Genomic DNA, 12,756 nt, shown 5'->3' on the forward strand with positions numbered 1-12,756 from the left:
TGATATTTAACCCATTATCTTTTTAACTAAATCTCGACTCAGCATGAAGCTTTTAAGAAGTCAACATTCCTATAACCTTGTTGCTTCCTCATCCACAGCTGTTGTTTATCCTTCTCAGCAAAATACTTTCACAGCAGAAATATAAATCCCTTTTTTTAGTACCTCGTCAAATTGTTCTCTCTGATTTCTCAATCTGTTCAAACATAGAGCAAACAAAATGCCTGCTTTCTCCAATAATTAGCAGTTGTACACAGAATAATTTCTTCCTGTTGTTCTTCACATATACAAGTCTCAAATGAGGCTGAATTCACCCACAGCTCTACGGTATAAATGAATCTATTATTAATATACCAATTCACTCTGTACCCTAGTGTGATTTGTGTAGTGAAACTTAGAGCTGACAGTTCCTGGTGAGCAAATTTTACCATTTCATGCCTTTATGGGACTGGAATCCTCTGGTGGGCTAATTTGCTTTACCAATTCTTCTGAAGTTCTGGGACCCAACTGAAAATAAAGAGGAAAAAAATAGTTAAAAAAAAATGAGAGGCAGTGGTTTGCATTTATGCTGTTGCATCACAGCTCCAGGGTTCTGGCTTCAGTGTTAACCTCGGGTGCTGTTTGTGTGGAGGTGGTATGTTCTCCCTGTGATCAGGTGTGGTTTTCCCCTGGGCATTCAGATATTTTGTCTAGGTACCAAAGTCATGATGGTTGATAATTGGTTACTGTAACCTGTGACAAGTGTAGGTGGGGAGTTGGTAATTGGGTGCAGGGATGTATGGAGTAGATAAAGATGTGAGAAGAAAATGGGGTTATTGTAGATGGGTGCAGCATGGATGCAATAGGCTGTTCATGTTGCTCTTCTGTGTGACTGATTAAATTGAAGTTGAACAGTAGGAGGACTATGTGGAGACTATTTTTGCATAGTGTTTTATCAAAAACTAAAGCCTAATGCTTTGAAATCTGAATAAAAATTTTAAAACAAGATTCCAATATTAAGGAGCATGCTTAAACATTATAAGATGTTTTAAAACTAACCATTATACTATTCTTCCTGATTTCTTCACTTACCCCACCTGTCACCCATAAGCCATAGAGTACTAAGCACAGAAGCAGGCCCTTCATCCAGTCTAGTCCATGCTGACCTGATCTTCTGTCTAGTCCTATCTATCTGCACCTGGGCCATATCCATCCAAACCCCTCCCATCCATGTACCCATACAAACCCCTCTTACAATTGAACACGTATCTCCCACTTCTGCTGGCAGCTCTTTCTGATTGAAGGAGCTCCGTCTCATGTTCCCTTAAGTTTTCATCTTTCACTGTAAACCAATACTTTGTGCTTGTCTCACCCAACCTGAGGGGGAAGAAGCCTGCATGCATTCACAGTATTTGTATCCCTCAATTTTCTATACCAGTATAAGATTTCTCCTTGTTCTTCTGCCTTCTAGGGAATAAAGTCCTGACCTATTCAATTTTTCCCTGAAACTGAAATCCCAACAACATCCTTGTACATTTTCTCTTCACTCTTTCAATCTTAATGACATCATTCCTGGATATAGGTAACCGGAACTGCACAAAATACTCCAACTTTGGCCTCACCAGTATATTGTACAACTTCAACATTATACCCCAATTTCTGTACTCAATGGCTTGACTTATGAAGACCAATGCTCCAAAAGCTCTCTTTATGTCTTTATACAACTGTGACGCCACTTTCAAGGAATTATGGATATGTATTCTTAGATTCCTTTATCCTACCACAAACTTCTGAGCCCTACTATTCACAATGCAAGTCTTCCCCTGGTTTGTCCTCCCAAAATGCAGCATCTCTCATTTGCCTGCATTAAATGCCATTTGCCTTTTTTTGTAAGCTCATTTTTCTTGCTGGTCCAGATTCCACTGCAAGCTTTAATAGACCCCTTCTCTGTCCACTATGCCCCCAATCTTATCAATGGCTGATTCAGCGTGCTACGTTATCATCCAAGTTATTGATATTTATGATGAGCAATAATGGACCCAGCACTGATCCCTGTAGCAGACTGGTAGTCACAGGCCTCCAGTCAGAGGGATAACTATCTACTATCAATCACTCTCTGGTTTCTCCTGCTAAGCAATGTTAAATCCAATTGGCTACTTTATCCTGAATGCCAAACAACTGAACTTTCTGTATCGGCCTCCCTCATCACTTTTCACCCCGCACAAAATTCGAGATTTACTTGAGATGGACAACAAGCAGAATGGAGTGTGGCATAAAAACCTTAACGTAGAGAAATGTAAAATGCATATTTGGCCAAAAGAATGTTCAGAAACCTTGTAAGGTAAGTGACAGTTTTAGAGGGTGTTTGGAATCAGAGAATCAAATTTGAATGACAATTTTTACCCAGGGAAGTGCCACAACATGTTTAGCCATCATTTAGTAAAATGTTTGGCATCCCATGCTTGATAAGAGGCATAAACGTTAACAAGTGACTTGTTTAAAGCACTGGTTAAGGTATAACTGGTCCAATTTTTTCACCACATTTTGGAATAATGCAAAGATCCAAGTGCAGATGAAGAAAAGATTTGTCAAAATTGTTCCAGGGATGAGGGATCTTCAGATATAAGGTTAAGTTGGGATCAGGACCAACTAGAAAAATGGCAGATGGAATTTAAAGCAGACAAGAGGGGGATTTTGCATTTGGGGTGGGGGGGGGGGGAAGAGTCAGCGTAGAATTTACCTGTTGAGCAGTAGGGCACAGTAGAATGTGGTAGAACAGAGGGATCTGGGAATACAATTCCATAATGCCTTGGAAGTAGTATTACAGGTAGGTAGGGTTGTAAAGAGAGTTTTTGGCACATTGTCATTCATAAATCAAAAGTGTTGAATACGGAACTTGGCATGTATTATGTTGAAGTTGTATAAGATATTGGTTAAGCCTAATTTGGAGTATTGAGTGCAGTTCTTGTCACCTACCCACAGGAAAGATGCAAATAAGATTTGAAGGACTACAGAGAAAATTTACAAGGTTGTTGCTGGGACTTGAGGACCTGAATTATAGGGAAAGGTTGAATAGATTAGGAGTTTATTCTCTAGAGTGTAAGAGAATGTGGAGAGAGTTGATAGAGGTATACAAAGAGGATAAATGCTTTTTCCACTGAGGATGGGTGGGCTTGAATTTGAGATCATGGTTTAAGGGTGAAAGCTGAAATGTTTAAAGGGAATGCAAGTGTAAACTTCACTCAATGTGGTGAGAGTATGGACTGAGTTGCTAGTGGAAGTGGGTTCGATTTCAACTTAAGATAAATGTGGATAGCAACAGGGATGGGAAGGATAGGGAGGCACATGGTCCAGGTCCAGATCCATAGGACTAGGCAGAATAATAGTTTGGCACAGACTATATGGGACAAAGGGCCTGTTTCTATGCTGTAGTATTCTATGACTTTAAGACTGGTATGGAAATAGAAAATCCTGTAAAATGTAGTGAATACAGCCCAGTCCATCATGAAAAAAACCTTCCCTGCCATTGAGCACATCTACATGGAGTGTTGTCACAGAAAACAGCAATTATCATCAGGGACCCTCACCACCCCAGGACATGATCTCTTCTTGCTGCTGCATTCAGGAAAAAAATACAGGAGCCTTGGGGCTCACACCACCAGGTCAGGAACAGTTATTAACCCTCAACCATCAGGCTCTTGAACCAAGGGAAATAACTTCCATCACTGAAATGTTCCTGCAACCTATGGACTCACTTTCAAGGACTCTGCATCTCTTGCTCTCTATCTATCTATCTATCTATCTATTTTTTTAATTATTCCTTTATTTTTGTATTTGCAGTTTGTGTCTCTTGCATACTGGTTGAACACACAGTTTGTGTAGTCTTTCCTTGATTTTACTATGGTTTTTATTCTATTATGGATTTATTAATTATATCTGTGTAATCCTCAGGTTCTTTCGGCTATGTAAGTCTAGGGAAGACAATCTCTGGCTCTGCCAAATGGGTGAGATTGAGATGCGAATCCACCCCAAAATCACCCTGTTTGTATGGATGCTGCATGATTTGTTACCCTGTTACAAATCAGTACCACAAAATAACACAGTACATCACATACAATTAAACGATTTAGCTTTATAATTCTTAAGGCTGATTTATACTTCTGCGTAGACTCTACGCCAGGGGTGGGCAAACTTTTTGACGTGGGCCACAAAGGGTTCTAAAATTTGACAGGGGGGCCGGACCAGGAGCAGATGGACGGAGTGTTTTGGTAATACACCTCATAAGAGAAAATAAAATATCATGGGATATGTAGAAAACGTGTGCTTTAATTTCAATTGAAAATGAACAAATGCATTACAACAAAATATCTGTCTTTGAAGTCCCATGGTATTTAGCTATTTATTGAAATGACTTTTAAAACACTGAAAATTAAATGAATAAAATACAGCTTTTTTTAATAGTAACAGTTATTATTTTAAAGCACTGAAAATTCTGTTATCCTTCAAGATATTATCATCATCACTCTCCTCCTGACTGTCTTTATTTCAAAAGCGGTAGGAGATGCAGGTCTACTTGTCCTGCTCCTTCTTATTCAATTGTCCCCTGTGCCAAAACTCAACAACGACCAGCACAAGGACAGAACAGTGACAGCGTGCCAGTATGCGGAACGCGTTATTTGATCTGGAGCGCATTTTTTATTTTGAGAACGTACGTGCACCTGCGCACTACTCATGTCCATCACTTAACAGAAATGACATGTAACATGTAAGGCTTATTGAAAAAAATATTTTCAAATGCATTTTTTACATAACACAATGAAGAAACTTATTTTTAATTTCAGTGGGAACAGTGTTGTTGGTCTCCCTTTTTAGCCAGCGCATCAAAGTCTGGATTTAGTTTTGTTGTGGTGATTCTCAGGATGGATCTGAGGTGTTGGTCAGTTAACTTGGATCTGTGGCTGGCTTTGTTGATGTTCATGACGCTGAACGCCTGTTCACACAAATAGGTCGAGCCGAACAAAGAGTAAAGCGCAAATGTGGAGTAATACGCTGCACCTCAACAAAGGTCAATGTACATAGAGTGCGTCATCTATTGGGAAAACGCCAGAATTGCGGGGAAAAAACGTTAACAATGTTTATTAATATAATTTCATCAAGTTCTGCGGGCCGGATTAAAAAGATTAACGGGCCACATATGGCCCGCGGGCCGTAGTTTGCCCATGCCTGCTCTACGCTGTAGCGAGCGTGCGTTGGTGTGCGCCAAATGCTAGTTGGCGGTGGTGTTTCTATGCCACTGTGTTGAGTTTCATCATGAGAGACATGGACAAGGAAATGCATTTCAAACATTTTCACATATCAGCAGATAGATTTGACGTTTTGGTTAATCTATTTCACATCGGTGTACAGACATGGCGGAGAAGAAGCACAGGAAATGTGATGCTACCAAGTGGACCAATCACAATTGTTGCCATGACATGTGAGTTACTTTTTTGGGGAGGTGCACGTCATCCTACGGTGTAGGGTATGCAACGCAGAAGCATAAATCAGCCTTTAATCTGACTACAGGGTTAGTGAAGAAAAAGCCAAAAAAAGGGCCAATTTTAATGAAACAGTTTAATGCGCACGTTGGAGTTCTTGGTTTCCCTTTCGTCGATCCTCCTCAATCTCTCCAGCCTTTGTCAGACCATGGCTCTGATCCAGTGTCTTCTCTCCATTTCCCGCCAAACAAAAGATCCAGATCACCCTGGTGTCAGGCACACGGCATAAAAACACCCTTCCATCCTTGGACGGCTCACATTCCAAAGCACCCATTATCTCTAACCCTAGCCCAAACACTACTTCTACAGAAAGACCATTACAATAGCAGTGAAACCTTCCCCAGGGTGTTAAATCAAGGTTGTATAAGATGACCTATTTGCACTTTGATAATAAGTTTACTTTGAACTTTGAAAAGAGGTTTCAGGAGATTTTATTTAGGTGCGCAGGATCATGGCAGGTCTAGATAAGTTAAATAGAGGGAAGAATCAAGGACCAAAGCACAAAGATACAGGACAAACAAAATTTTGGACAATTTCATTACAGGTTTCCTCCGCTATCCGAAGGTAGAGCGTTCCAATGAAACCGTTTGTAAGCTGAAATGTCGTAAAACGAAGAAGCAATTACAATGAATTTATATGGGAAAAGTTTTTGAGCGTTCCCAGAACCAAAAAATAACCTACCATATCATACCAAATAACACATAAAACCTAAAATAACACTAACATATAGTAAAAGCAGAAATGATATGATAAATATACAACCTATATAAAGTAGAAATATTGTATGTATGGTGTAGCTCCACTTATCAAAATTGGGAAGACAGCGAGCCAAAATCAATTTGGAGGGAAAAAAATCAACACGTACACGCATGCGCATACAACTGCCCGCATAAAGTTTCACGGTCATGGTAGTCTTTCTTGGGGTAAACACGTATAAAGTGGGCGCCTTTTTTTCGTAAAAGCAAAAAATCATCTTTGGTTAGCAAAAACAGGTACTAATGTAGGTCTTTTGTAACAGCGAGCTGTGTTAAAGCAAATGTTCGAAAAACGGGGGCCACCTGTATGTCTACAGCTTGCTGCTTCCAAGAGTGGTTGAATTGTGTCAAATAGGGCTTTAAAAAAAAGAGGGCCAGAAAGACACTTAAGATATGATCATTTATAGGGATAAAGCATGAGAATGTGATTAAGTTGTGGAGGAAGTAGGTGAATGGATTAAATGCTGTCTTTAATCTCTCACTTTGGAAGTCTCAAGCAGGCCTAATTTATACCGGTGCCAAAGAATAACGTGATGATCTGCCTCAATACCTATTGTCTATCACTTGTCTATGGTGATGTAGTACTTTAAGGGGTTAGTGATGAAGCATATCAACCACCACCTGAGGAACAATTTGGATCTGCTCCGATTTGTCTACCATCACAGCAGATGCCATTTCATTGGCTCTTTACTCAGCTCTGGAAAATTTGGACAGTGAAGATGCATACATCATGATGCTCTTCATTGACTACAGATCTGCATTCAACACCATCATCCTCTCAAAACTAAACAATAAGCTCCAAGACTATGACCATTTCCTCTATTTCCTCATTTGCAGACCCTAGTCAGTTCAAGTCTCCTCCACAATCTCCATCTGCACAGGTGTATCACAAGGTTGTGATGCAAAGATGAGTCATTAAGAGATAAAGAAAACCTTGATCAAAGAATTGGAGTTTAAGTGGAAAGAAACATGGGGAGCAAGAGAAAGGTGGAGTAGTTAATGTTGGAAATAGCTCAGGTATTTGATGTGATAGAAGCAGAAAATTTTGAGAATATCTTGATTACTTTTAAGATTTTTCTGATTTTCTGGAGCACTGAATTCCCTTTTAGTGTCTGACTTTAAATCCAGTTCAGATTCTATCCATGTGCACTGAATTGGTTTCATCACTTAGTACCGATGAGCATATTCTGTCTGGAAAATGTAATGGTTAGTGTTTTTTTTATTGCAGTTAAAACATTGTGTAGAATAGAATGTCAAAGAGGGATAAAAAAATTCCTTCCTGAAAAACATTCTTTAAAAGAATCTCAGAACAAAAGGTAACCCAAGGGGGAAAACTTGCAAGTGGAAACCAATACCTACAAAATGCTGGAGGAACTTGGCAAGTCAAGCAGCATCTATGGAAATGAATAGACTGTCAACATTTTGGGCTGAGATCCTTCTTTAGGACTGGAAAGGAAGGGGGAAGATGCCAGAATAAAAAAGGTGGGGGAGGAGAGGAAGGTGGCTAGCTAGAAGGTGATAGATGAAGCCTGGTGGATAGCAAAGATAAAGGGCTGGAGAAGAAGGAATCTGATAGGGGTGGAGAGTGGACAGTGGGAGAAAAGGAAGGAGGGGGTTCTGGGGGGGGGGAGGTAATAGGCAGGTGACGAGAGACAAGAGGCCAAAGGGGAGGGAAGGGAATTTTTTTTTTACGGAATAAGAAATCGATAGTCATGCCACAATTGGAATGACTCTCCTGTGGAAACCTTTTTTGAGGATGATCCTTCTGTTGATGTGGAAATACTTCTGACGAAGAGTAGCTGACACCCACCATAGCATTTTCTCCAAACAATAGTTATAAAGTGTTTAAAATTTTTTAATGTTTTGGTTTAAGGGACTTCTTTAGTTGGGAGAATTATTGTTAGTTGGTTCATTAGGTAATATGGTCATTTGTGTTGCTATTGTATCAAATAGTATTTTAACTGAAATGTTAACTTATTGCATGTTCTTAACCTTGATGCCTTTCATTCTGTTTTCAGCTTATGGAAAAGTGTTTCTTGTGAGAAAAATCAGTGGCCATGACACCGGAAAGCTTTTTGCCATGAAGGTTCTGAAAAAGGCAACAATAGTTCAAAAAGCAAAGACTGCAGAGCACACCAGGACAGAGCGTCAAGTGTTGGAGCATATTCGGCAATCACCTTTCCTTGTCACATTACATTATGCTTTCCAGACAGATACAAAACTCCACCTTATTTTAGGTAACATGTCAAATCGCTTTCATTTATTTTTAAACTTGCCAGTTTCTTTCCCACTTTTTCTCTTCTTTTGAGCGAAATTATGGAGTTGTCACCACTATTTAGCCCAAGTTGTTGTTAGTAAACAGATATACTGTTTTGGATACTGTTGGGGGAGATGTCTCATCAGGGGAAGGCAGCAGCAGCCGAGTTCATTGCACCATGGGTGGCTGTGCAGCACAGGAGGGAAGGAAAAGGAGTGGGAGAGCTATAATGATAGGGGATTCGATTGTAAGTGGAATAGATAGGCGTTTCTGTGGCCGCAAACGAGACTCCAGGATGGTATGTTGCCTCCCTGGTGCAAGGGTCAAGGATGTCTCTGAGCAGCTGGAGGACATTCTGGAATGGGAGGGTGAACAGCCAGTGGTCGTGGTGCACATAAGTACCAACGATATAGGTAAAAAATGGGATGAGGTCCGACAAGGTGAATTTAGGGAGTTAGGAGATAAACTTAAAAAGTAGGACCACAAAAGTAAAAATCTCTGGATTACTACCAGTGTCTCGTGCTAGTCGGAGTAGAAATAGGATATTTCAGTTGAATACGTGGCTTGAAAAATGGTGCAAGGGGGAGCAATTCAAATTTCTGGGGCATTGGAACCAGATCTGGGGGTGGTGGGACTGGAATAAACAGGACGGTCTGCACCTGGGCTGGACTGGAACCAATGTCCTAAGGGGAGTGTTTGCTACTGCTGTTCAGGAGGCTTTAAACTAATGTGGCAGGGGGATGGGAACAAGTGCAGAGAGACAGAGCGGTGTAAAATGAGGGTAGAAGCAAAAAGTAGTAAGGTGAAAAGTAAAAGTGACAGGCAGGCAAATCCAGGGCAAAAAGCAAAAAGGGCCACTTTTCAACATAATCGTATAAGGGCTAAGTGTGTTGTAAAAACAAGCCTGAAGGCTTTGTGTGTCAATGCGAGGAGCATTCGTAACAAGGTGAATGAATTGAATGTGCAGATAATTATGAATGAATATGATATAGTTGGGATCACAGAGACATGGCTCCAGGGTGACCAAGGATGGGAGCTCAACATCCAGGGATATTCAATATTCAGGAGGTATAGACAGGAAAGAAAAGGAGGTGGGGTAGCATTGCTGGTTAGAGAGGAAATTAACACAATAGAAAGGAAGGACAATAGCCTGGAGGATGTGGAATTAATATGGGTAGAGCTGCATAACATTAAGAGGCAGAAAACGCTGGTGGGAGTTGTGTACAGGCCACCTAACAGTAGGAACCAACTAGAGAGCAGGCCATTCTAGATTGGGTATTGAGCAATGAGGAAGGGTTAGTTAGCAATCTTGTTGTGCGAGGCCCCTTGGGTAAGAGTGATCATAATCTGGTGGAATTCTTCATTGAGATGGAGAGTGACATAGTTAATTCAGAAACAAAGGTTCTGAACTTAAAGAAGGGTAACTTTGAAGGTATGAGACGTGAATTAGCTAAGATAGACTGGCAAATGATACGTCAAGGGTTGACAGTGGATATGCAATGGCAAGCATTTAAAGATCACATGGATGAACCACAACAATTGTTTATCCCAGTTTGGCAAAAGAATAAACCAGGGAAGGTAGTTCACCCGTGGCTGACAAGGAAAATTAGGGATAGTATCAGGTCCAAAGAAGAAACATATAAATTAGCAAAAACAAAAGCGGCACACCTGAGGAATGGGAGAAATTCAGAGACCAGCAGAGGAGGACAAAGGGCTTAATTAGGAAAGGGAAAAAAGATTGAGAGAAAGCTGGCAGGGAACATAAAAACTGACTGTAAAAGCTTTTATAGATATGTGAAAAGAAAAAGATTGGTCAAGACAAATGTAGGTCCCTTACAGTCAGAAACAGGTGAATTGATCATAGGGAACAAAGACATGGCAGACCAATTGAATAACTACTTTGGTTCTGTCTTCACTAAGGAGGACATAAATAATCTTCCAGAAATAGTAAGGGACCAAGAGTCTAGTGAGATGGAGGAACTGAGGGAAATACATGTTAGTAGGGAAGTGATGTTAGGTAAATTGAAGGGATTAAAGGCAGATAAATCCCCAGGGCCAGATGGTCTGCATCCCAGAGTGCTTAAGGAAGTAGCCCAAGAAATGGTGGATGCATTAGTGATAATTTTTCAAAACTCCTTAGATTCTGGATTACTTCCTGAGGATTGGAGGGTAGCTAATGTAACCCCACTTTTTAAAAAAGGAGGGAGAGAAAAACCGGGGAATTATAGACCGGTGAGTCTGACATCAGTGGTGGGGAAAATGCTAGAGTCGGTTATCAAAGATATGATAACAGCACATTTGGAAAGAGGTGAAATCATTGGACAAAGTCAGCATGGATTTGTGAAAGGAAAATCATGTCTGACGAATCTTGCAGTATTTCTTGAAGATGTAACTAGTAGAGTGGATAGGGGAGAGCCAGTGGATGTGGTATATTTAGATTTTCAAAATGCTTTTGACAAGGTCCCACACAGGAGATTAGTGTGCAAACTTAAAGCGCACGGTATTCGGGATATGGTATTGACATGGTAGAGAATTGGTTGGCAGACAGGAAGCAAAGAGTGGGAGTAAACGGGATCTTTTCAGAATGGCAGGCAGTGACTAGTGGGGTACCGCAAGGCTCAGTGCTGGGACCCCAGTTGTTTACAATATATATTAACAATTTAGACGAGAGAATTAAATGCAGCATTTCCAAGTTTGTGGATGACATAAAGCTGGGCGGCGGTGTTAGCTGTGAGGAGGTTGCTAAGAGGATGCAGGGTGACTTGGCTAGGTTAGGTGAGTGGGCAAATTCATGGCAGATGCAATTTAATGTGGATAAATGTGGGGTTATCCACTTTGGTTGCAAGAACAGGAAAACAGATTATTATCTGAATGGTGGCCAATTAGGAAAAGGGGAGGTGCAACAAGACCTGGGTGTCATTGTACACCAGTCATTGAAGGTGGGCATGCAGGTACAGCAGGCGGTGAAGAAGGCAAATGGTATATTGGCATTCATAGCAAAAGGGTTTGAGTGCAGGAGCAAGGAGGTTCTACTGAAGTTGTACAAGGCCTTGGTGAGACCGCACCTAGAGTATAGTGTGCAGTTTTGGTCTCCTAATCTGAGGAAAGATGTTCTTGCCATAGAGGGAGTACAGAGAAGGTTCACCAGATTGATTCCTGGGATGGCAGGACTTTCAAATGAAGAAAGACTAGATCAACTAGGCTTATACACTCTAGATTTTAGAAGATTGAGGGGGGATCTTATTGAAACGTATAAAATTCTAAAGGGATTGGACAGGCTAGATGCAGGAAGATTGTTTCCGATGTTGGGGAAGTCCAGAACGAGGGGTCACAGTTTAAGGATAGAGGGGAGAAGCCTTTTAGGACTGAGATGAGGAAAAACTTCTTCACACAGAGTGGTGAATCTGTGGAATTCTCTGCCACAGGAAACAGTTGAAGCCGGTTCATTGGCTATATTTAAGAGGAAGTTAGATATGGCCCTTGTGGCTAAAGGGGTCGGGGGTATGGAGAGAAAGCAGGTACAGGGTTCTGAGTTGGATGATCAGCCATGATCATACTGAATGGTGGTGCAGGCTTGAAGGGCCGAATGGCCAACTCCTGCACCTATTTTCTATATTTCTATGTTTCTAGTTATGTGGAATCTTTACTTGTGAGTGTTGCCAATGTGGGAATGGTATAATTTTTGGGCCCAAGAAGCATGGTGACACTTGCAGGTTGCCCTACATAGTTCTCACTGATTTGATTTGATGCAAACAATGCATTCCACTGTATGTTTCAATGTACGTGTGACAAATAAAGCTAATCTTTAATTTTTTTACTTCAAGAAGATGGCTCACTACCATTTAGCCTATTAAATGCTGGCCTTCCCTGAGATGTTCTTGTTCTGAAATGAATAAATAACAGTTAATATCGTAATAATTGTAAGTTAGATTTCAGCCAAGGTATCTGAAAGATGTGAAACTCTCTTATAGACTCGAGAATTCAGAGTATGTGAATTGTAAGAAATGAAGCAATTTCTTGTTGGCCAACTTTATTTTCACTGTACTAGAAATTTCTTTTTCTCCAATCATTCTGTGTGATTACACTGCTTCCACATTCCTTACTGGGATCATTGCAAAAAAGAGTAGATAGTGTATTGCATTCGAATGCTGACAACAGCAATTTTGTGAAGTTTCAAGTTTTGTCATTTTTGTGGATGAACCTCAAATCCGTGAGACATATAGATCTGTGC

The 12,756-nt window shown here is 40.6% G+C and overlaps 1 protein-coding gene across 8 annotated transcripts in view; it reads left to right on the forward strand.

Moving 5' to 3' along the window:
- The window catches only part of rps6ka5 (ribosomal protein S6 kinase, polypeptide 5), a 330,130-nt gene that overhangs the window by 139,501 nt on the left and 177,873 nt on the right, over positions 1-12,756 (forward strand). For 6 of the 8 annotated variants that reach the window (XR_009510328.1, XM_059961120.1, XM_059961128.1 and 3 more), the window contains one exon: positions 8,287-8,505. The exons of the other annotated variants lie outside the window; for them this stretch is intronic. Coding sequence is in view for 5 of the 6 variants with exons in the window: in XM_059961120.1 (XP_059817103.1) it covers positions 8,287-8,505 (219 nt within the window). In the remaining variant the exon portion in view is untranslated. The remainder of the gene's footprint in view (positions 1-8,286; positions 8,506-12,756) is intronic. 8 annotated transcript variants of the gene reach the window in all.

This window comes from Hypanus sabinus, chromosome 2, assembly GCF_030144855.1.
Source record: "Hypanus sabinus isolate sHypSab1 chromosome 2, sHypSab1.hap1, whole genome shotgun sequence".
Lineage (NCBI taxonomy): Eukaryota > Metazoa > Chordata > Chondrichthyes > Myliobatiformes > Dasyatidae > Hypanus > Hypanus sabinus.